This window comes from Nicrophorus vespilloides, unplaced genomic scaffold (assembly GCF_001412225.1).
Source record: "Nicrophorus vespilloides isolate i.1.1-1 unplaced genomic scaffold, Nicve_v1.0, whole genome shotgun sequence".
In the NCBI taxonomy this organism is placed as follows: domain Eukaryota; kingdom Metazoa; phylum Arthropoda; class Insecta; order Coleoptera; family Silphidae; genus Nicrophorus; species Nicrophorus vespilloides.
In genome coordinates, this window is record NW_017098498.1 from 1 (window position 1) to 23,312 (window position 23,312).

The window sequence follows — 23,312 nt, forward strand, 5'->3', positions numbered from 1 at the left end:
TTCGAGTAAATCAATGAAATGTAAAACACGAACGTTCTAATTTCAATTTTTCAACTTTTAACGCGTATTACAGCAATATGGATAAGAGCACAGGAATCTATCTATACTTTAGCAGATGTTAGGAAAATAGCTTACTGCTACTAATATTCGCGCCTCCCTAGGGAGGCGCGCCTCACAGTTTGGAAAACGCTGATGTAATTATCTTTAGGAGTTGTGGAGAAAAACGTCTATATATATGAATTACTTACCTATAGAACAGCTATAATTTGGAATGGACAAAATTACAGAAGGAAGTACAAGGAAAATAAACGATATAGTGTTTCACAAACTAGTATTGCTTACATTTGTTTTCTTGTAATATTTAATTTCAATTACAAATACAAGTTACGTTACTTAGAATAAAAGTCAGACTTTCCATCCAAGATATAGCATCTCATTTATTACATTATAATAATATAATAATAATAGTAGTAATAATAATAAAAATAATTTTTATTTACCGAATCGAAATAAAACTGAACAAATAAAGGAAATAATAAACAGAACGATGTAACGACAAATACAAAAAAAAAAGAGTAAAAATAATGAAAGTTACGCAATCGAGGGAACGTATAATAAAGAATGACATACTTGTAATCGATTAATAAAAAAAAAATATCATATACTGACTACTTAAATATTATTACAACACATAGAAAATTGAGCTATAATTTCAATTCAAATTTACACATTTGTTATCCTTATCAATAAGTATAAATATATATATACAACCGGACAGTTGGTGAAACGTTGGTCATGATTGCAAAAAAATAATTATTTTTCTCATCGTATTTTTCTAATTTTCTTTTATTTAATTTTTTTCTTCATTTCTCTTTACCTAAGTTCTTAGTAGTAGATATTACTTTTTTTTTCTCCTTAGACAGTAATTGAAGGCACTGTTACGAACCCAGACTGTCTACAAACAAAATTTGGTTTGATAGGGCAGTGTGTATCACATATTGGCGAACCTTGTGGCCAATCATTACGTTCTCTTTTTCCTACTCTTTTTTTTTCCTCTTCCTTTACCTCGAATTACAAAATTAAAAGTAGAAAATATACAAACATCGTATATATATACACATATATAGATATCGAACAAACAAAAATGGATATAGTAGTCTACGCAGTTACTAATATTCGAAATTACACATAGTTATATATTAAAATATGATTGGGTTATTAGACGATTATTATTATTATGATATATATACACGTATATATATAGTGGCATATATATATACGTGTTGTTTTTGGCAGTGTATAGTGGTCAGTAACTATTCAAAATGAAAAATTATTAATCAATCATAAACATCGATTTACTTTCAATACAATTGTTAAAAGTAAGAATTACTCTAAAAATTCGTTTAAATAAATATAATCCTACTTATATTGATATATTTATAAATATATTCATTATTACATGTTTGTAATAATACGTATATTTATATATACATAAATATTTTTATATATATATATTTTAATTGATTGATGCATTCCATTGAATTTTCTGTTGATTTATGTACAAGATATAATGTGCTAAATTATTATTTCTATGAGATCACTTTCTTTAGGGTGCTTGAAATCCTTTCTGATCTACATTATATTGACGTTCCAATAACTTCTCCCGAATCGTCCTCGTACTATCCTTAATTATATAATAAATATATACAAAAACACGAAATGGAGAGAAAACAAAATATACCGTTGCCTCGCTTTCATCTTAAACATCTTGTTTCCTTTTATCTACACTTAGATTATATATCACTGAAAAATATTTGTCGTACATGTATACCAGGTATACATAAATACAAGCTAGTATCATCATCTCACTGACGTGTATCTACGTATACTTGAACATTTATAAACGCATATACATAAGAAAGCAAACCATTTACATTAGTTGTACATCAGTTACAAGTGGCAGTGTTATCATTTCTCTCTTCTTATTTTTTAAATTATTTTTCTTCTTCTTCTTAGTCATGTTTCTTAATTTTTCTCTTAGTTACTTAAAATATTACATGTGTTCCTTTTATATCTATTTAAAGTATTTATTTATCTTTTTTTCGTTAATTTCGTTTTACTTAAAAATTTTGAATCGTGTAAAAATAGATTTACGAAGGTAGACGGTGGTACATTTCCGGATTTGCACTTACGACTGGATGTAGGATGAAATTGTCATAGACGTCCATCAGTTCACTCATGCTGTATTCCTCCAGGCATACAAACCCATCTAGATTCGGTGACTGTTTCTTGGCGCATTCCATGCAGTGCACGACGTGTCTCTTCTCTTGCTCCCTTATGAACAGAATGTTAAACACCTCGATCTGCAAAAACGAAAGAAACAAATAGTACAGGTGGTATTAGTAAAACAGACAGTACTCATTTCCTAATGGGTGTAGAAAGTTACATCAATTTCACGTTGTGGCCTTCGGTGTGAAATTTTACCTAATTACAATAGCACATAAGTGTTATAGGTTTCCAATACGCATTTCAGATCGTTCAGCATGTCTCTCTTTACTCGAAACCGATGTAGTCCATTACTTGACGAGGAAAACATCAATGTTTACTTTCAATTTCTAAACGATTTCCTGATAATTAAACTAGAAACTCAATTATGATAACTATTAAAATATATTCGTTTAAAGATTATTTTTTTATTATAATTTATATTTTGAACGTCATAAATTTTCTAAAAATGTTCACTTTATGATCTGTGATTTAATCTAGAATTTAATACTGTAGATGAGAATATTAAATAATTTCGTTTAAATTATTGATAATAAGGAAGTAAAGTTTTCTGTAACGATATAGCGATAAAATGAATTTACGAAGAAGCTTTATGATTGTACATATATCACCTACATGTTGAGTAAAACTTCAATTTACTTCAATAAAAAGCACGGTCTTGGCTATAACACTTTTATCGCCCAGAAAAAAAAACACAATGCAATGAAAGTTCCACGAAGTGTCATGACATTTTTATTTTATGTGCAAAGAAGCAAAGAAAAAGATTATAACATTCCGTGGAAGTTTATTTAATTTTGAATTTCATACGACTTCGCTTTTAATTAACCAGAAAATCATGCATAATTCATATCAACGTGTCTGTTTATGGTTTAGTCGGAAATGGTAAATATTCCCATATAATGAATGTTTCCTCTAAGAATGATATGCTGGTTTTAAGATGCATAGAGGAAATAAACGTGCATTCTGCCAACTAGAACGTAAAATGGCGCTGATTATCAACGCGGGTCGAAGAGAAGTTAATCTCTGACGCTAATTCTCATGTAAAATTAAAATATGTTTTATTTTCAAATATCAAAGTTCACTGCGTTTTTATTATTATTATTATTATTGAAATAGTCAGAATCCCCAGGATGGAAAATCCATCTAAACTACACCGAGCGTTACGTAATTGCACTATATCTGCATGCACGTATTTCAATTGCAGCGAGCGTCGTTTATTTTAATTGATTGTGTATTAAGTCGAATATAAAGTTGTATAACAAATGGGTATAGTCTAGTTTGAATGAAAATGGTGGTGAAACTAGAAGGATAATTACCTCGCACTGCCCACAGTAATGCGACGCCTCGTTCTTGCCGCGGCCGTGGAATTTCACATCCACCAACTTATGCCTCACGAATTCCAAGATCATAGAACACTGTCTCAATGTCCGCATCAGGCAGTTTCTGGAAATAAGGAGTAATAAATGAAAGCTGCTGCATTGAAGCAGAGGTTGGGTGTATATATGAACTTACTTTATAGATGCAAAAAGTTTTGGATCCGAAACCTTAATATTCCTAGCCAAATTCCACGATAAATGTAACATGGGCACTATAGATTTGTAACTCTGCAGCTTATTCCACTCATAACGTTCGATGGCCAGTTGGTATTGGCGGGCGGTGAGAGGGCCTACGTTCCAAGCGATGTTGTTACACCAGCCCACGGCTTGTACCCAGTGGACGCATCCAGCGTTGACCCAGACGAGGTCGCCGGGCCTCTGCATGAACCGGTAGACGGGTATGTTGTTCTTATAGAGATCGTCCAATACTGGCCACCATGAACCGTGCAGGTAATTGATCTGGTTCTTCTCGCAGAGTGCGCAGATCGCACCCCAATATGCGTCTGGCACCGCAAACCACTCGCAGTCCCCAGGACCAATGTTGATATTGATCGAACAGAAGTTGTTGTTCTCCTGATGCCCGGGTGTTCGACTACCAGGCACTTTCATGTAGAGTTGGACGGTATTCATGCCAAGAATTACATGGCCTACATGTGAAAGCATATTTCCAGCTGAAACAACCCTGGCGAACGCTGGCAGCTTCATCAACTCCTGTAGTTGTGGTCGCCATTTCCTTTCGTCGGAGAGATCCACGTTTGTCCCGAATCTGAACAGCAGAAGAAAATAAACGCAGGTTATTTATTAATGTTCCATTCGAAGGAAATTAGCAAAAGATATACTTTAACGTTTTCGGCGAGTTTACGTTTTTCGCATTGTTCGATGGCGGCGCCGGGATATTTCCTTTCTTTCGTCTCACGAAACCGCTGGAATCCTTAGAATCCGAGTCCGATAAACTGTAGCTGGGGCCCGATGTTTTATCGCGCTCCTCCTGCAATACACAATGTGAAACAAGAAAATGATGAAATTTAAAGTTCCATTACCTTCAGGCTATCTTTGAAACTGGATGCTTGATATTGGGCATAGCGGGCAATTGTAGTGTGCGATCGATGCGATATACACGACCAAACTTTACGACCCGACTGTGGATCCCAATTCTCGTCCGACGGCTGTTGGTACTGTGTGCGCACTTCGACGCTGTGATCGGGATTCGCTTCCACCAGTGTTTTCGTAGAGAACAGACCTAGGTCTAATTTAAGGGCAGACGCTAATCCCCTGACGACGGCGATTGGATGCTTCAGACAGAATTCCTGCAACTGGGGACTAAACGCATGTTTCTTGTTGTCCAGGTAAACAGACGGCGTCGGTGGGATTAATTGCTGATGATTCAATATGGTCGTCGGCGGATCCAACGGTGCCGGCGGCGGCGCGTTGTCAGATATCAGAGAATTACTGATTTCCCCTTTGATGCCCTCGCCCCTGGAAACGCGGTATAATTAAATCGAATCAGGCGTGAGACTTGCGCCATTTCGGACACTCACTTGCACATATCGAGGATGGTTTTAGCACTCATGTTGATCTTGAATTCCGCCTCGGAGCATTTCCGAGACGCATTTAACGGTTCCATCTCCCATGGCAGCTCGTTCTTGACCGTCAATATTTCTTGAGTAGGCGATTTTAGTTTTTTCTCTTTGGTGTCCTCGACTTTCGGCGTAGCTTCTGGTGTGAACATGATTGTTGTTTATATTTGTTTTGTTTTTTAAATATTTTAGTACAGTTCAATTCCAAAATTTTCCTTTTATCAATATTTGATCAAAATAAAAAATAATTTAAAGTGTACTGTTTGGAAGATGTTGGAAGTTTTAAAAGTACAGACCTAGTGTAATGTATTTACTTTGCTTACCTATTGGTGTTTCGTCTTTGATGTCGATTTCTGAGCCAAAGTGTTTCAGCAGTTTTTCAGCCAACGTGGTAGCAATGTCCTTTTGTGATAGAATATTCTGTAAATCTTCCTCACTCACGTCGAGTTCGTTGGACATGGCTGGTCCTACGTTGATGGCTGGTTGCAACAGCTTCGGTGGGTTCGCCGAGGTGCCATTTGTTGATTGATTATTATTAAAGCTAGTTCCATTGTATGGGACTATCTGACTGGGACGTGACGATGTGTTGGATGCAGCCACGGGCGGCCCCGGTGGCCGGTTGCGATTAAGCTGTTGATGCTGTTGCATGTGTCTGTATTGCTGCTGCAGTTGCTGCAGCATATTCTGCTGAGGCTGACTGAGTGCATTCGGATTTTGTTGCTGCAGAAAATGTAGGAGTTGCTGCTGCTGCTGGCTCAGATAAAAGGATGGAGTCTGCGGAACAGGTGATTTATTCGCCTCTGTGGTTTCGGTCTTAAATCGCTTATTGGGACCACCCGGCGATGGATAAGGCGGCGGCGGTCCCTGAGGTGTCGTTTGGTTATAGGCTTTCTGGAAGGACTGGGCGCCGGATCGGTTTTGCTGGTTGGCGCCGCTCTGCTGCTGCTGACGCGAAGACATTTCTGCGGATATAGGGAGGTTCCACGCTTCTTCTATCGACAATAATTGCCTTCGCCTTTTGGAGAGAAGAGGAACAGATTAGACGTGTTAATTGGACGCGATCAATGATTACGAGATGAGGAATTAATTAAAACAGTCTCGCCGAGCAGGAAGCTTTCCTTCAGCTCGCTGCTATTTGATCTCATTATATCGAAATCCGTATTTTATTTCAGTCTGGCACACTTGTACGTATGTACACTTCTTACATTTTTATTTATTTATATATGATGTGCAAGTGCGCTTTTCTGTACCGTTATTTAAACGATTAAAGGGACTTATGTGTGAGTGTATTCATCTATGTGTGTGTATGTGTTTTTTTTGTTGTTGTATCTGTTTTCCTGTATCCATACTAGTTCTCTATTTGTTGTTGACTTACGGGTTGGTGATGCTCGGCATTGGTCCGTTTGAGAGATGAGTTTGGAGAAAATTGATCCTCTGGGTGAGGTTCGGGTTCATTCCTACGGGAGGTAGTGGAGTTCGTGGCGATTTCGGATGGATGCTATTGTCCTCGACGGTTCCGCGATTACCAACGCCGCGATTCGAATTCAAATAACAGGCGTAAGCATCCCGAGCCTGGCCGCAGCTTTCGTACAAAATTCCCAAATTTGCCCAAGCGGCCGAATGGCACTTATCTAATTGTACTGCACATATGTACGCTTGTAATGCGTCCATAGGCTGGCTCTGCTGCTGGTAAAGTACTCTACAAGAACAACGATTAGAATGGGTCTGGACGGGCGATGCCCGGCTCTCGAGAGATCTGCTGGTAGTTACCCAATGGAGCACCACGTGTCCGCGTTCCCTTCGGACTTTTCAACTGACTTTCTATATGCTATAAACGCGTCATGTACCTTCCCTACGCTAGCGTAACAGCGTCCCAGCAAATATAGGGTTTGCCCTGAACACGACTCGGCAGTAATCGCTTGTTGAAGGCAGTTTATGGCCGAATGAATGCGCTGCTGCTTCTCGCCTAATATATCATAACAGTGATACAGCCATCCTGTAAGGAAAAACGCACTTATTTCTATCCATCTCTCACTCCCTCTACCTCTGCCCTCCGATTCCTACTAACGCTATGCCTATGTCCAATATACTGCAATACTGCAGACGTAACACTCGTTCCATGCAGGAAAAAAAAAGCCGCCCATAGGCCAGTGTGTTTGTGAGAGCAACAGTGTGTGTATTGCGGAGCGGGATTTTTTTTAAAGCCAAAAACCGAGCCCCGAGGAACCCGCGTGAATCGCACGAAACGTAACTAAACTACGGACATCCGGTGGCGTAAAAGAAATCGATTTTAATAATAGAACCGTTATGGAAATAGCATTAAAATCGTTTTATTTTGCCGCCTCCCCGAGAGTGGCGAGAGGGTTTTCCTTTTAAATATAATAAAGCAGACAAACCTAGCTGTCTGTAAATCTCGGCGCGCAATGGGTTGCTTATTTCCTTTTCGCGTAGCAATAGCTCATACTTCTCCTTAGCTAACTTCACTTTTCCTTGCACTTCGTATAGGTGAGCTATGTGAAACTTAACTGCAAAAGAGAAGAGACACATTGTTGGTATTTTTTTTTTCATCGTCAGTTTCGAGCGGTAAGTTTAAACCACCCCTGGCGAGCGAAAAGCAAAATAGAGTTGGAAGCAAAGAGTCGTGGAAACGCCGAGAGAAACGCTATTTCAAGTACCATACAGGAAATCGTGCCAAGGCTAACGCCGCTTTTTCACCATTCGCTTTTACGATAGGTCAGTTCGGCGGAGAGGAAATTGCGCGATACTCCAGAACCCACCTCCTCCACATCGTCGACATCAGCAGCATCGATGCTCCCCGAACCTCAGAATACCAGGGTCTTACAATAAACGCGATTTGCCCATCGATTCTTCCTACAAGGCTTCTCTCGTATTTTTATATTTCGATTAACTCCGCGCTGCACATTTCTACATAAATACAACAACCTCGAGTTCGACTATGAAAACATTAGACCTTAAACGTGATCTAAAAATACTCATGGCATGCACCACGTGCAAGCAGAGAGCTACCCGAAAACCTATGCATCGCATTTCTCACGTTATATAAACGTAATCCTCAAATCGTTAATTACAATAAGTACTCACGTAATCCACGATCAAACTGCACTAATTTCCTGCGATGTCACTCGTTCCACATTCACATCTCAGCGTTTCCATTCTTCACATTCGTTTCTTTATCAGTTTGTTTGTTTTTACCACCTATCATGCACTATTTCGATGCTTCCTTTTTTCTGTTTACAATTAGCTTTCTTTTGCTTTCCGCTATCGCTGGAGCGGCGACAAGAACGACCCGCGCAAAAATAACAACATAAACTTACTCTTATTTTTATGTGTGGTGCAAGGACTATTATCAACTAAGGCCAGTTGCAAATGTTTCAAAGCTGATTCATAATCTTGCGTCACTTTAAACATCAACCCTAACCTAAGGTGCACTTCGTTGGCCCTTTGGAATCCCGGAGCGACGTACAGCAGCTGCTGGAAAACTTTGACTGACCTGCAACAAAGGGGGAATACGTGATTTATACCGATGATTCAGTTTAGTTGGTTTTCTTTTTTTTTTGAGGCCATTGTTTCGTTTCACTGTACAGTTAATTAATTAGAATAAACCGCAGGTACTTTGGTTGTCCACATGTGTGTTTTGGTTTGAGAGAGAAGGAGAGATATATATATATAAAAGAGCACGACATATGCGGTACGAAGGTCAAGTTTAATTATGCAACCGAGGAAAATCCGGAAAATGTCCTTTCGGTTATCCAAAGGGCGCCGGATGCGAGCAATTAGCGCCGTCTAATTGCGTAATGGGGTGAGTATCCCATTGGGGAGCTGAGGCGGATCCTCGACGAGCCTATTTTTGTCCGTGGTAAGGCAACAGTTCAGTGACTTAAAAAGTATTTTAAGTAACTTACAGCTAGAAATGCAGCGGAGCGCGGCGGAAAAAGAGAGAGCGAAGCCAGAACGAACAAAGACCAGAGAGTATTTCACTGCAAGAGTATATATTTATACCCACATATAAATAAAGCAAGATGCATTGCAACAACAAAGCGACAACGACGATGACGGAAAATAAGTAGAAAAGAACATGATTTTCCCGCGTACAGCCGCTTCTAGGAAAAGAAGTAATGCATGTGACACGAAAAAGGGTCACAATTAGGTCACAACAGGTGCAGCGAACGTGCATGCATTTCTTTTACCTCCTGTCCTTATGTTTGCGTTATTTCGTCCTTTTTATGTGTGTGTGTGTATGTTTTTTTTTACCATTCTTGCTCGTTTTACATATTTAGTTCTTGACGAACGCGCACGCATGCATACCGCGAAACCACGGCCCTTCGTATCTCGCCTTGCATCTGAGGTGCAAAATGCGACCACTTATTTTTACATAAACGCGACAGGAAGCGGCCCCGGAATTACCCTAATTGCATTTCACACCGACAGATTTTCCCCCCTTTCCCAGCTCGACTCGATTGCGCACGAGGCAAATGACCTGACCCGTCCAGGTCGCGTGCGGTCGCGCGCAATTCGACGACCCGAAGGGCATAAATATTCAATGGCCCAGTAATTCGCGGATGATTGATTCTGGCCGCCGACGTGTGTGAAACTGGCATTTGCTTTAATGAAAAATAGATGAGTCCTGGAGTAGTCACCTATCGATCGGATCACTTCGGCTGGGGAGGATGCGACCGTCGGACTACCAATGCTACATCTAGGTAGGGTTGAATAGGTTAGGTACGTGATATCTACTACGATGAGGGCTCTGCATTAGGAGTGAATGTAAATGCATGTTGGTTTTAGTTCAGGTTTTCGATGATAAGGATCATCTTGTACGGAAGCAGATGGACGACCAGCTGGCAAGACAGCTGCAAGCAGGTTAATGTCTTCACGGACAATGGGAGAACTGAAAATGTGTGCCTGCGAAATGGAGCATCTTCCAGATCGCCTGAAACTCCCCAATGCAGACTAAACAAAGAGTTTACATGTATACATATATATATATATATATACAAAGATAGAAAGAAAAATGCTTGGGTTCGTATGGCTGAACAAGTAAATATATATAATATATATATACACGGCTGGACAGGTAGAACATGCGGTCATTGACGTGATTTTCAAGGTTATAGACGGCCAATAAGCCGAACACAGCCCGGGCCACCGGTGCGAACTGTACCAATGAGACGAGAAAGCCACATGACCTGCCTCAACGATGGTATCGAAATTTTGCAAATTTTAGGTAGAACTACAATAGGTGAAGAAAATACAAATGGCATCAAATATCTATTCGAACCAGGTCACACTTTGACCACCCAGCACCTCGTGTACGACTTCTGCATGCTTTCCCCATCGCGAATTCCAGTTCAGCATTACGCCATAAATTTAGTTTTAGTATTCGCGATGATTACAGATCATCATAATTCTAAAAGGCACATGCACAAAGAACCCCCAATAAGAAGCAGAATAGTAGCTCACCCTCGCATCGCTCCGTTACGCAACGCGTGCAATAACATAAATCACGTTCCGATCAATTATAATTCCCCATTCATGCCCAGCACCGTACGACGAATCCATAAAATCATTCATCAAGTTGAGGAAGCGAAATGGAAATACAAGAAGAAACGAAAGCAAACAAAACGGCATCATCGATGAAATGACAAAGAAGAAACCCAAGCGCTGGTATCGCTCAGTTCGGCAATGCACAACAATTGCAATCGATATTTATAAATCGCGTTGCGTAATCGAATGGAATGCCCGATGAGCGTTGCGCTCAATGCGGTAACGGTTTCGAAGTCCCGGCGAATTTTCCTGCTCGGATTCGGTGATGGAGTTATTGGAGTGAAAGAGAGAGAGAGAGAGAGAGAGGGAGAGCCTTGTAACACAAATTGCTATTTGTTACAAGGACCATGTAAATATTATCCACGTCGAAAGGCAACGAAAACAAATATGTAATATTTATACGTCGGATAAGTTAAGGCGCGCGATGATTCAGAGCCTGTACCGCTTGATAATCAAGTATCAAGTTCCTGTGTGAGCTTGGTACGTTTGGGTTACGTATGACTTCCTTGTTTGTTATCCTTCTCCAATTCCCGCATGCTACTCATGTCGATGTTCTGTTTGTAGCCTCTTTCTTTCTCGCTACGCTCCAGGTTGAATTGAATTTCAAAGTCCTTTTTTACCCATTCACATCTCGATCCTTTCGCGTGTGCGGAAGTCCGCTGGTGCGAGACAAAAATACTCAAATGGGAGTTTGTTTTCGTTCTATCGGATCTCCCCCAAGGTTGGTGACTAGCACAATTGCTATTACTACTAGCAAATCCATTGCAACGATCAATGCTAACAAAGTTAAATTCAATCTAAAGTGTAGCAATATAAAATGTTTTATTTGTGAGAAAAAGTAATTTAGTTTTTGTTATAGGAAAACATTCATGTAAAAAAATTATTTATATTTGACAAAGTAAGAAAATTCTGATAATGAAATAGAAAAACATGAGGGAAAATGAATCAATTTAAACTAATTAGGAAATTATTGAGCATAGAACCTTGGAGATCAATTTTTGTAATTCGTTCTTTGGAGTTTCCATCTAATAATTTCATTAGTCGAATCAAAAAATTAACCCCAATTCTCCTTCAATTTAACAACAACTAAACATTTATTCGTGTGCTATAATAGATAAAAGGCCACGCAGATTGAACTCTTCCTGCTTCATTCATATCAAAATGAAACTAGTCTTCAATTATTTGCATTTTCTGGCTGCAATTCATATATACAACGCAGAGTTGTAATTTAAATTTATTATTTTGAATATGAATCAGTTGATCAACGTCGATATTCATCAATAAAATTGCCAACAATTCGGTGTACAATTAAGACACACACCGGTGCTAACTATTAAGTGAAATATTTATGGTTTTACAAGCATCTTTTAAAATTTATTTTTATATTCAAACAAATGAAGTAATGAACGTAGGCGTGACAAATGCATATATTATCATATCGTAATAATGTAAAGTCATTATTACACCTGAATAATTATATCAATTATTTACGTAATTATCGATGTTGAGGTGTCAAACATATTATATATACGCTTTGGGAAAACTATAAATCATTAATTATATACATAGTTGTAAATACAATTCTTATTTAGATGAACATTTGGACAATAAATATAACTTGAGTCTTGCATCTATCGTCGGTGTCCTCTTCCGTCCTTGTGCATATACTTCTTCCCTTTCACTGCGTATCATCCATTCATCATTAATACATCTTACTTCGATGTTCCGTTACAGCGCACTTGCAAGAATTCTCCAATAATCCTGAGTGTTTCTATTATAACTCACTAACAATATTATAATGTATATTATATATTAATCAAAAAAATTTCAATTGAAAAGTTCATTTGTTTCTACAAAATTCAAGAAATTGTATCTGTAAATTTAAAGTGAATTTGAAGAATTACTTTGTATGAATATTTGTGAAATCAAATAAGAAAAATTTCGAAATTATGTAAACAATTGCATACTATTTATGTACACACAATAAATACATTCAATTGATTTATTGTTAAACATTTTCAATTACGTCTTTGTAATATTTAAGGTTGTATACAAAGCCAGTAAGAATTTCTTTAAAATTATATAAACAATTGTATAGAGTTTGTATACAAAGTAAGTACATTGACAGATAATATGTATGTACAGCTTCGGTAAAAGTATAGAGAATTACAAAATTTATAAATTATATAAACATTTGAGAGTGTAAGTTGATTTGAAATGAGCTTATTGTTTCGACATTAGTCGGATTGATTGGAATCTCATACTTAAGGAGTAATTAATTATCCAAATCAGATGATTTGATTGCCCGACGTTAATGTTGCAAAGGTTCTCAGCGGTGCATTTGCAGCCGCACGTTATTTAGGGGAAGCCCCCAGAAGCGCGCGCGAAGGGTGCAACGGAATAGGGACGTATAGATTAGGGTGGGCCGAGTCTACGTGCGATTCTGTGCGTAACAGAGGGCTGCCGTTCTTCCTCTTCACAGTTCTCTCACTCTTTCTCTCCTCGTCATTTATTAACTCGCATCATGCGGAACGTGGATCTAGTAGGTGAATAACCCAGACTCGTTCCATTATAAAACGTGGATATATATATATATATAAATATATATATTGTATCGATTTAGGATTGTATTTTCTTTCTTTCTGCATTTATATAACATTATATGTTTCTGTGCACTGCGTTTACACATATGAATGTGTGTATCTCGCTCAGTGAGCGTTTACGATAAAAATTGATATATGTGCATATACATATATTTGCACAAAAGTAATAAAGGAGTCGGAAATATAGAAGTAAATTGCACACACATGCAGTTGGGATAATTCGCGTGGCATGCAATTTGCGCTTTTGGTTGTTGTTATTGTTATACCTTGAGCGAACCGGAAGCGCGGTTACGCAACGCGACCCCAGGAGGTGGAGGTTGATGATGATGATGTTGTTGATTAGCCGTGTCGTCCCTGGCAATACATGGGTGCATGTAATGTGATTTATCAACACGGGCATTTGCATCGTCGTGAGGTCGCGAGGGGTGACGTGAGATATGTCACAGGCAACATGGCGGATGTTCCGAAGAGGAAGGAAGCGAAGGGAAAGAGAAGGGAGTAGGAAACAGCGAAAACAACAACCTGAACATCCGGCGGCGTCTGACCGGAAGTCTGAAAATCGCACTTACCATCGGTTGTCATTCAACGGGACCGCTGTCCACGATGGTCCAGTACGGTTCTCGGCGAACGGACTTCCGAGAGACAGACATGGATGGTGCCGAAGATGTTGCTGATGATGAAGATGATGATGATGTCGATGGCAGGAGAGATCACATATACGTTTTGAACACAATCGAGTTGATTTGAGACAGATAGGTGAGGTATGTGTGCATGTGTATGTCCATACACACGTTTATAAATATGTATGTATTTATATTGAGGAAGATATATATATATATATTTGAATATATGGAAATATAGAAGCAAATATATATTGTATATATGTATAGATAGGTATAGGTGTGTAGAGAGAGAGTAAAAGAGTAGTAGAGAGCACTTCGAGGTGGTATTATCACGCACTGAATGAAATAAATAAATAAATAAACAAAAAGGCCGTCTGCAAGCCACACTCCGCAACCCGCTCTCCGACGCACCTCGGTACCTACTGGAACGAGGGTCCCCTAAAATACACAGAGTGCGGTTGGGCCGAGCTGAGCTGGTTCATCGTAGGATGAGGTGAGAGGCGAGGGGCCCTCCTATGGAAGCGACTACCGTCTGAAAATGCCCTACGTTTAAAGGCCAGTTTTCCACCGCTCGACGGAATAGAAGTACTCGGAGTAGTCGGACCGATTCGGAGCGGACGAGGGCGCAGGCCTAAGCGGGGGCTCGTCGGATACGATCCGGTCCGCGCGCAGCCAACGTCCTTTGTTCGACTGCACTTGCACGGGCGTTACGCAACCGACGTCAGGCGCACGTGTTGCGGATACCTAGATACCTTAACGGAGACGAAGACCCCTTCGTCCTCTGGTGCCATCAGCATTAGGAGGAACCGTCGTCCGGTCGAGAATAACCGGGTCGGTTACCAACGCCTCGAGTATTGGAACGACAACGGATCGACAGGGTTCTCTGAAATTGTAGTAGGTACCATAATTACATGGTACCCTTTTTCCTTTCGCCTCGCTGCAGACGTATTGTGCGAGCGCGGGGACCGAGGGCGAGGATCGTCGCATCGAATCGTTCCTTCTCCTCTTCCTCCACCTCGTCCTAGCATAATAGCACCCCTATACTGAGAAACCCGCGGTATTCTTGTATACCTGCGCTTTCTTACCAGGTATCTCTCATTGAGATATGCTATTTCAAATATTGATCAAGTAGAGCTCATACTGTTCTACTCTTTATAATCATCATAGCCATAATTCTCAGATTTTTAATACATAAGCTCAATTGGAAACTATTCATTCTATTACTACAAACTGCGTTGTATATCAAGTATAGTTTGCAACGTCAAAGTTATTGTAAAACAATACTTATTATGTTCATGTTAATTGTACTTCTGTTTAGAAAAGTTTCGTGTTTCATAATAAATACTGAACGAAAGAAGTACCTTCAATAATACTACCATTATTACCGATCGTAAATGTTGCAAAACACAAACATTCTATTTTGGTAACGCACGGCCTGAATCCAGATCCGATAGGCGAAATGAAACAACTGTTTATAAACAGTGCGGTTCGCGCCCGTGTGCATCTGCCACGCTTATCCGAAGGCGCATTTTCCGAAGGCGCGACCCGCGTGGCCGTGGAAATAGCGCGGGTCTCCGGTGACGTAATTACAGACCCGACGTAATACCTTTATATATATACGTATATATCTATATATTGTATATATATATATATATACATGTGTACGAGTGTGCATGTACACATCACAAAATCGAGAGATCGGCAGAGCGGAAGAGCGAGACAGCCTTACCAGCAGGAGACAGCACCAACGCGCCGCCGTGCATACTTGTTATCCGTAAACAGAGTTCAATACTCTTGTGATGTCACAATGCGCGCACATTATTTACATCGTAAACGATATGGCCAGACCTTTAACTGTGTTGGATATAAGACGTGTTGAGCTACCGAAATTGACGAATTGCATGTCCCTTCAGGAAACAGATGTTAAAGGTTCCTATTGGACCTAAGTTATCGTCCTACAGGTTAAAAGCTGCTCAATAAACATTCACGTAGCCTTTGTGCAAGTCAGGATAACAGATGAATCGGACTTGTCCGTCTATACAAAGAAGATGAAAAACGATAACAATTCATCTGGTATGAAGTATCAAATCTATTTGAATGAAACATTTCAAGATATTTGAATACACGAAAATAACGATGACAAAAAGAACAAAAATAAAAATTATTCGAAAATTGATCAATTTAGTGTAAATAACAATTTTCAGAAAGTGGAAATGTGTGAACGATGAATCCTTAAAAATACATCTTCAAGACCATTTTATAATTACAATTATATTTCCGAATACGTCATCTCATGAACAGGATATTATAGATAATTCCCATAAGTGGACAAGAAAACGACGGACGTTCTAAGTATGTTTGCATTGAGATTAAGATGAAATCAGCATTTCCTGTCTTCTTCAAACCAAATATAAAATTAGTAGTATTTCAATCAACGAACGACATAATTATGCGTACTTGAAAATCACATGTAATTGCTTCCACTAATAAACAGTGATTCACAATGGTAATGATTCATCCAATATATTTCCGTATCCTCAGATTCAAATAAATTTATATTCCATTTTATGCACATCATTATTCATTTTTTTTATTAATTAACATACATTTATAATCACTAGTAAATTATTTACTGTCTTACCTTAATTTATTGTAGTATAATCAGTTTGAATAATTAAATATTGGTAACAATTATTTTGGTATGATTTCAGATTAATTATATAATTAATTCTATATTGGTAGAAAACAGGATTTAAGCAGGATTAGGATAATTAAAGCAGGATAAACTCCACAAATCTGAATTGCAACAAGATACATGTGAGTTTATGTATAATTAATAGCATTATTGATTACGTAATAGTAATATTATTATATAACACATGGAATCAACTTTATATCAGTGTGAGAAATTTTAAAATGACGAAGCGTAACTAAAACCAGTCTAATCCAATAATTAACTTTTATTCAATTACAAGTTTAACAGATTTTAAAACTTAACCATTGAGGCAATTTTATTAACGTGTAAGTTGAGTAAATGCATTTTCATTTAGAACAGTATACAATATATTGTTATACACGATTTGCAATAAACTAGTTTCGCCGGTTTTGTTGCTGGAAGCAAGAATGATAAAAAAAAAATATTAGTAAGCATTATATAAATTTTTGTAAGTATATCCTTATTGAATTCGAAGGCTCTCATTGCCTGTAGAACAATAATAATATCAATAATGAATCAGCAAAACCGGCCAAACGAATTATAAATATTTATATTAGGTAGTATTCTGCCCGTAGGTTCATCGTGTTATATATTCCATATAACAACATTAAAATTTACAACAAAACAGTAATACATTCATAAAATAAAATAATGTTTATCCATGTAATTAAACAGCTTAAAATGTATTACTCGAAATTACCATGAATTGCAATAGTATAGACATTTAGATGCACTAATTATTAATTGATTGCAGCAAAATCTGCCAATTCTATATTTTTTTTAATTAAATCCTAGATCTGCCGAATTGCTCCAATGTTATATTTGATATAACATTTCATAACGTACAACCAAACAATAACATCAACATAACGTTCCTTATATGTATATATATTTTATAGTTATTAAAATATATTTCTGTCGCATAGGTCCATCATGTTATGCCTTGCATAACATGTTCAAATGTACAAAATAAAATATTAATATATATACGTACAAATAAGTATGTTTAACACCTAATTTAACACCAATATATAATAATTGTACTGTACATATTTTTTTATAAGATTATTTTATTAATTTTTACCGAATTTGTTGCTAGCAATGAACTATACCTTTCCAATTTTATACTATGAAAAGATGAATAATACACGACGAATTGCTGGCAATAAATTCGGTGAAACTCATAAATTTTACTCAATTACAATCACACAAATCGATAGTATAAAATAATGCTTTGTACCATTCAATCATAATTATACTTTCGTACAAACCAAACATGTTTGTTAATCAGTTGAATCTTAAACTTAACATCCATCTACATAGGGGAAGGTCTGAAGTATGTGCATCAGCACAGGCGCGAGTTCAAACCTTCAATTATCGCATGCCGAGTGTGTGTATGTTTGTGTGTGTCAAAAATCATAAAGGAAAGGACACTTTACACGAGGATAGTAACTTAAACCAGAAGCATAAGTGAGCTACCCAAGGTCATTCATTCTACGCAAGGATAGTATTTCGAGCGAGTGGAACTGATTGCTGATGCAAATACTATACTGGTGTGAATTAACCCTTACATTTCACATCACGACTGGCTCAATATGCTCAACTTATCATCGTGTAAAGAAAAAGAAATCATAGTTACATAATATTAATTAAAATTTATATTGATTTGTGTTGTGTGTATGTATGTGAGTACGTGTCAATATGTGCTTTTTCTCTTATGTGAAGTTGCATTTCAAAGATATGTTTCTCTCTTCTGAAATAAAGATAGTATTACTATTATTCAGATTTTTCCAGTTATAGTAATAACAATATTTATTGATCCCACAGCAATAGTACATTAAGAACGTTACGACGACCTTTAGGTTATCAACGATTTAGATCATTCAACCCTATTCAACAAGCGTAATGTACATAATGTGTCTGTAATAATACACACTGCAATTTTAGTATCAATCCATTGCAAGTTAAAAAAAAACTCAACGAATCCATAGATAATAAACCATGTTTCGTAATCAGATTTGCATTTTTTAATTGGAATATACATTATTTTTCTTTAAAAAAAAAGAGCGTAAACAATGGAATTAATGAAGCAGTTGCTAAATATAGAAGGAAACAAAGCTGAAAATAACATTGAATACGATTCTATGAGCGATATATGAAGCAATTAATATGTCCCTGGTAATGTGAGTGTTCGAGGAAATGATACGATCGAAGCAATAGAACATAAAGGTTCATAAAATTAGTACAGTTCACGCAGACAAGAAAGAGTATGATATAAATTGTATGTTATTGGAATTAACAATCTACTTAAATTATTTTTTTTAAGAAGACTTCTATAATTCGCCAATTTGGATTAAATCTCAGGATGGAACTTATCTTTGACCCTCTATAATTAACAGAGATTTCGGCCGTATATTATTAGTATTTAGTTTTTTTTTATACCGAGAAGAAATATTACTATAATTATTGAAGGAAAAAAAACTAGTTTAGAAGTGGATCTTCTTAAATATCGTTTTTGTTAGTAATACTCTCAAGTTTTCTTTTCATATCCAAGATTTAATATAAATGTATTAAATTAATATAAAAAAGTTTCTGAGAAAATTGTCTTTCAGTTATGTTACTGTATTAGATGATTCATATTTGTAGAATATTTCTCCATTAGCTTAATTGAACATAAAATATTGTTTGGAATGAATTAATTAAGTTTACTGTTAGACAAAATTGTAGTGTTTTAATAGAAGTATGGAAGTTTTATTATCGACCTAGATGAAAATTTAAATTGTAAAAAGAATAATCATGACATTAGACCACTCAGTAGTTGCTGTATATTCATTATCTTATGTATATTATGTTAAATTAATGTATTGAGATCATCGAAAATAATAATATTTACATTTCGATTGACAGACGCCGTTTGCTATATTCTAAGCTCTTCGCGTCCATTATGTTTGTTATTATTTCTTATAACGCTACTCTTTGTTTACTTTGTGTTCTCTATTTATTTTTATTATTATTTTTGTATTAAATTATTATTCCTTTCATGTGTAAATCTGGGAACTTGTCTAGGCGACCTTGAATATCGCAGAAGTGCATTGGCCAGGTAGTGACCATCATCAGGTAAACGACCTGTCAGTGCGAATCCTATCCGGTGGACCAGACGATCCGAATTACATCGGTTGGAAAACCTTATCAACGGCGACCTTTGCCTCAGAAAAATCATCGATTGCATAGAATGAATACAACGGCGAGGTCATCGACATTTTCAAATGCAATCGATGCGATGGGATGGGAAACATTTTGTAGACAGACATTTATATATATAGATATATGTGTTTGATATGTACGTGCCATACATAGAACGCGATCGATTTTCTCCCTAAATTTAAACAGTTGGTCGGCGCGGCAAATAAAAAAAATATATATGAGAGAAAGGGGTAAAAAAGGGCACATCTGCTTCAGCTGCCTGATTCATTCTAGAAAGGGCGGCCCTTTTCAAAGGGGGGCATTTTTCGAATTGCGTTTTGATTCGGAGAGCCCTTCGTGGGGAGCACCACCTTCCGCTTCCAACGAAAGCCCGGAATTATTGTATATTCAAGTAATAACTATAGTTACTTCATCAGTTTATCCTGAAAACGAACTCCAAGAATATCGATATAACAGTCGTCCACATTTTCCTCGTAGTGCATAATTACATGAGTGTTGAATTGCATACCATATCAGCGTTGTTTATACAAGTACTTTCCAGGCAATCAAGGATGCGGTAAACAAACAATGACGAATGTTGAAGGATATAATAACTCTAATGATTTCAATCCTTATTCCTATTAGGTGTATTTATAACAAACCCAGGAGATATCTTATTGATCATACATTTAATCTATACCCATACCGTGGTCAAGAAACTTGTATTTGTTTGAAACTTTTTCGTTTCATTTTACAATTTTAATAGCTCGGATTATAACAGTATTTTGCATATTTAATAAATGGGTGCTAAATAAACAGTATACCACATTAGATGCGAATTATTCCAATTGCAACATTTGTAACATTGAACACGTTTTTGTACAACCTGTTTATAGCTCGTAGCATCATAATAGTAGAACAGGAGGTGGCAGATAGCCAAGGCATTGCGTAACAAATGTTATGTATTATGCATACAGTGTACGCACGGTGCAACAAGAAAATAATAAGACTGAATTGAAATGAAAAGAAACATGCACGAAGCAACATCCTTATTAACCATTTCCTTCTCATTGCTTTCTTGCGGCGATTTCTATATCGATTATTAAAAACATCCAAAACAATTTGCTTTGAAAATGACGAAACAGAAATAATGTTTGGGTCCTTCCTTCCCACATTTACTCATCGTATTTCATAATTACGTGGAAATACAGATCGTTCGGACAAAAATATTACAGACTTCTAAGAGCAGTATAAACACTTACATCCTTATTACTGAATCTAGAACACACAGTATTGGACGTTCCTGCATTTTAGTGCATGCATTTACTTATAGACATAAAGATCTATTATTAATTTTACCGTACTGTTATTATTTATTTTTAATAATTATATAATGTTACATTAATATAATTATTCAGATAAATAAGTAACTTTATAATAATAAAATCAAAGGGTTAACAGACGATTTTATAAGGATTTTATACATTAAAAATTGATAAAACAATTGCGACATTAATTTTATTCGAAAAAACAGATAGAAATTCGTTATAAAACCGGCTGTGAATTTATCTAAAATTGATAGCCTATTGGTGTAATATATGCATAAAACTTGGTTGGTTAATGTGAAACTTGTTGAGCGTTTCATTTAAAAAGAATGGATAATTTTAGAGTAAGGATCAATAAATAATTGTTATTATTAATAATAATTAATAATCGCCCAGCAGATAAAAATGTCATGAAAGGACAAAGAAAACAAATAAACGTTCCACATTTTAAACAAAACAGTTATAACAATACCAATTGGATCTTCATTAATACCACATTAGTTAAAAATCAATGCATGGCGCTTTAACGAAATATTGATTACTTTATAATAAATCAATTATCAAATGTCTGAATATTAACATGAATAAACATTTCTCATAATACCAACAAGATTTTGCTTAATTCCTTTACGTATTCGTATTAATTTTATGTTTATTTATTTGATAGATAGTTCTTAACCTACGTTTTAGTTAAAGTTTTATATCGATAAAAAAACAGGATGCGGTCGTCCGTTTGTCATCTACGGGAAACGCAATTATAATTAAAAATAATTATATAAATGTAATATTAATACTTAATATTAAGAAAGTAATTTATTATTGATGGTTTGTAGGTAGGTAAAAAGCGCAGGAGTGGATCGGGATCGACCACAAAATGAATGATGTATGTAAGGAACATATATTGATTTAGATGAAACCCTTAAGAAATATTTCGCCCAACCCCTATACATTGACAGATTGATGGTATTAACGTGATCGCAAGTATTTATTTAGTCCGGATGCAAGGCTAGGCAACATTACGCTAGTAATTGATTCGAATTGGTATAACGTGCATATGATATTTTCATGTATTTTCTTTAAAGTCCAGGATCGTTAAACAAAAATGGCGGCATAGATTCATTGTTTGGAAATAGTTCCATGAGAATCCGCCGCCGCGCCACCTCACTTGTACCATCTACTTTGGATAGTTCATATCTCGACTAATGTAAACATGCTATAAAACTCACCATTGATAAGCATTGAAGAAGTAATAAACTAAACCCAAGCCGTATAAAAACGTGGAATCCATCCAGTGATTCTCCGCTTGTGCCGTGTAGAACATTTGATAAGCGGATAGTGCTGGAATTAGAATAGAGATAAATTAAACGCATATTGAAACCGTTTCATATTGTTTGGTTACCTTTCCTGTGCTCTTCTAATAGTAAATGAAAATGCCCTAGTTTCACCCATGTTTTAGGATCTATGCTAATCTTTTTAGTGCTTTTATTGTCGTTATCAATTTGAACCTTCTGTTGCCTCCTGGCCTGAATTACCATAAGTTGCAGGTACTTAACAGCCTTAAAATACGTAAATTTGAAGATCCGATTGGGTTTGGTTAGCGTGCTCTAATTGAAATTACCTTTATAACTAAGCCCTTGCGTTTGGCGTTCTCGGGATTGTTAAGTAGTAGGTGACCATAGGATCGGCTAGAAGTATATAAAAGCAAACAATTTGTTGCTGCTAAGCATTGTTTATGTAGATCCCTTGCCTGTCAAGCTCTGAAAGTATGTGGAGTTCTTGTGGTGTCATGGTAATATCATCCGGATCTTCACTCTTCACAATGGTTTTGTTCATTTCGACGAGCAACACGCGATCGCACTTAGCGACGCCGACACTCAATTCACTTTTATTATTAACAATTTTACGATCGACAGTTTGTAAAGCACAATTTTTGTGTTTAACATGGCACGACTCTGCCACAACTATGGCTTAAAACAATTCGAACCATAACCAACAGATGACTCAGATCAGGACCATACTTTACTGCCATCTAACGTGTATTCCACACAAAATATCTTT

The 23,312-nt window shown here is 36.8% G+C and overlaps 1 protein-coding gene across 4 annotated transcripts; it reads right to left on the reverse strand.

Moving 5' to 3' along the window:
* Positions 1-2,088: 2,088 nt before the first annotated feature.
* On the reverse strand, positions 2,089-23,227 carry LOC108562582 (histone demethylase UTY). 4 transcript variants are annotated; one of them, XM_017920967.1, is made up of 15 exons: positions 23,002-23,227; positions 22,873-22,939; positions 22,654-22,810; positions 22,481-22,592; positions 8,575-8,750; positions 7,636-7,764; positions 7,010-7,235; positions 6,615-6,938; positions 5,563-6,254; positions 5,201-5,378; positions 4,703-5,138; positions 4,502-4,650; positions 3,799-4,428; positions 3,603-3,729; positions 2,089-2,363 (listed from the first exon to the last, which is right to left on the reverse strand). In XM_017920967.1, exons 1-15 carry the CDS (start codon positions 23,085-23,087, stop codon positions 2,151-2,153), a joined length of 3,702 nt encoding a protein of 1,233 aa, XP_017776456.1. In that variant the 5' UTR covers positions 23,088-23,227; the 3' UTR covers positions 2,089-2,150. The 4 variants fall into 4 exon arrangements, with proteins under 4 accessions (XP_017776456.1, XP_017776458.1, XP_017776460.1 ...); XM_017920969.1 differs by lacking the exons at positions 22,654-22,810; positions 22,873-22,939; positions 23,002-23,227 and having other exon boundaries at positions 8,679-8,750; positions 22,481-22,584; XM_017920971.1 differs by lacking the exons at positions 22,481-22,592; positions 22,654-22,810; positions 22,873-22,939; positions 23,002-23,227 and adding an exon at positions 13,977-14,196.
* Between the last annotated feature and the right edge of the window lie 85 nt (positions 23,228-23,312).

What these genes read in the sequence shown, in the direction of transcription:
- LOC108562582 (XM_017920967.1), bottom strand. Translation starts at nt 23,087, where the DNA reads ATGAACAAAACCATTGTGAAGAGTGAAGATCCGGATGATATTACCATG. An exon ending in CACCACACATAAAAATAAGA is followed by an intron (nt 7,765 to 8,574) that starts GTAAGTTTATGT and finishes TCTCTTTTGCAG; the next exon opens with TTAAGTTTCACATAGCTCAC. An exon ending in CAAAGACGAAACACCAATAG is followed by an intron (nt 5,379 to 5,562) that starts GTAAGCAAAGTA and finishes TGTTCACACCAG; the next exon opens with AAGCTACGCCGAAAGTCGAG.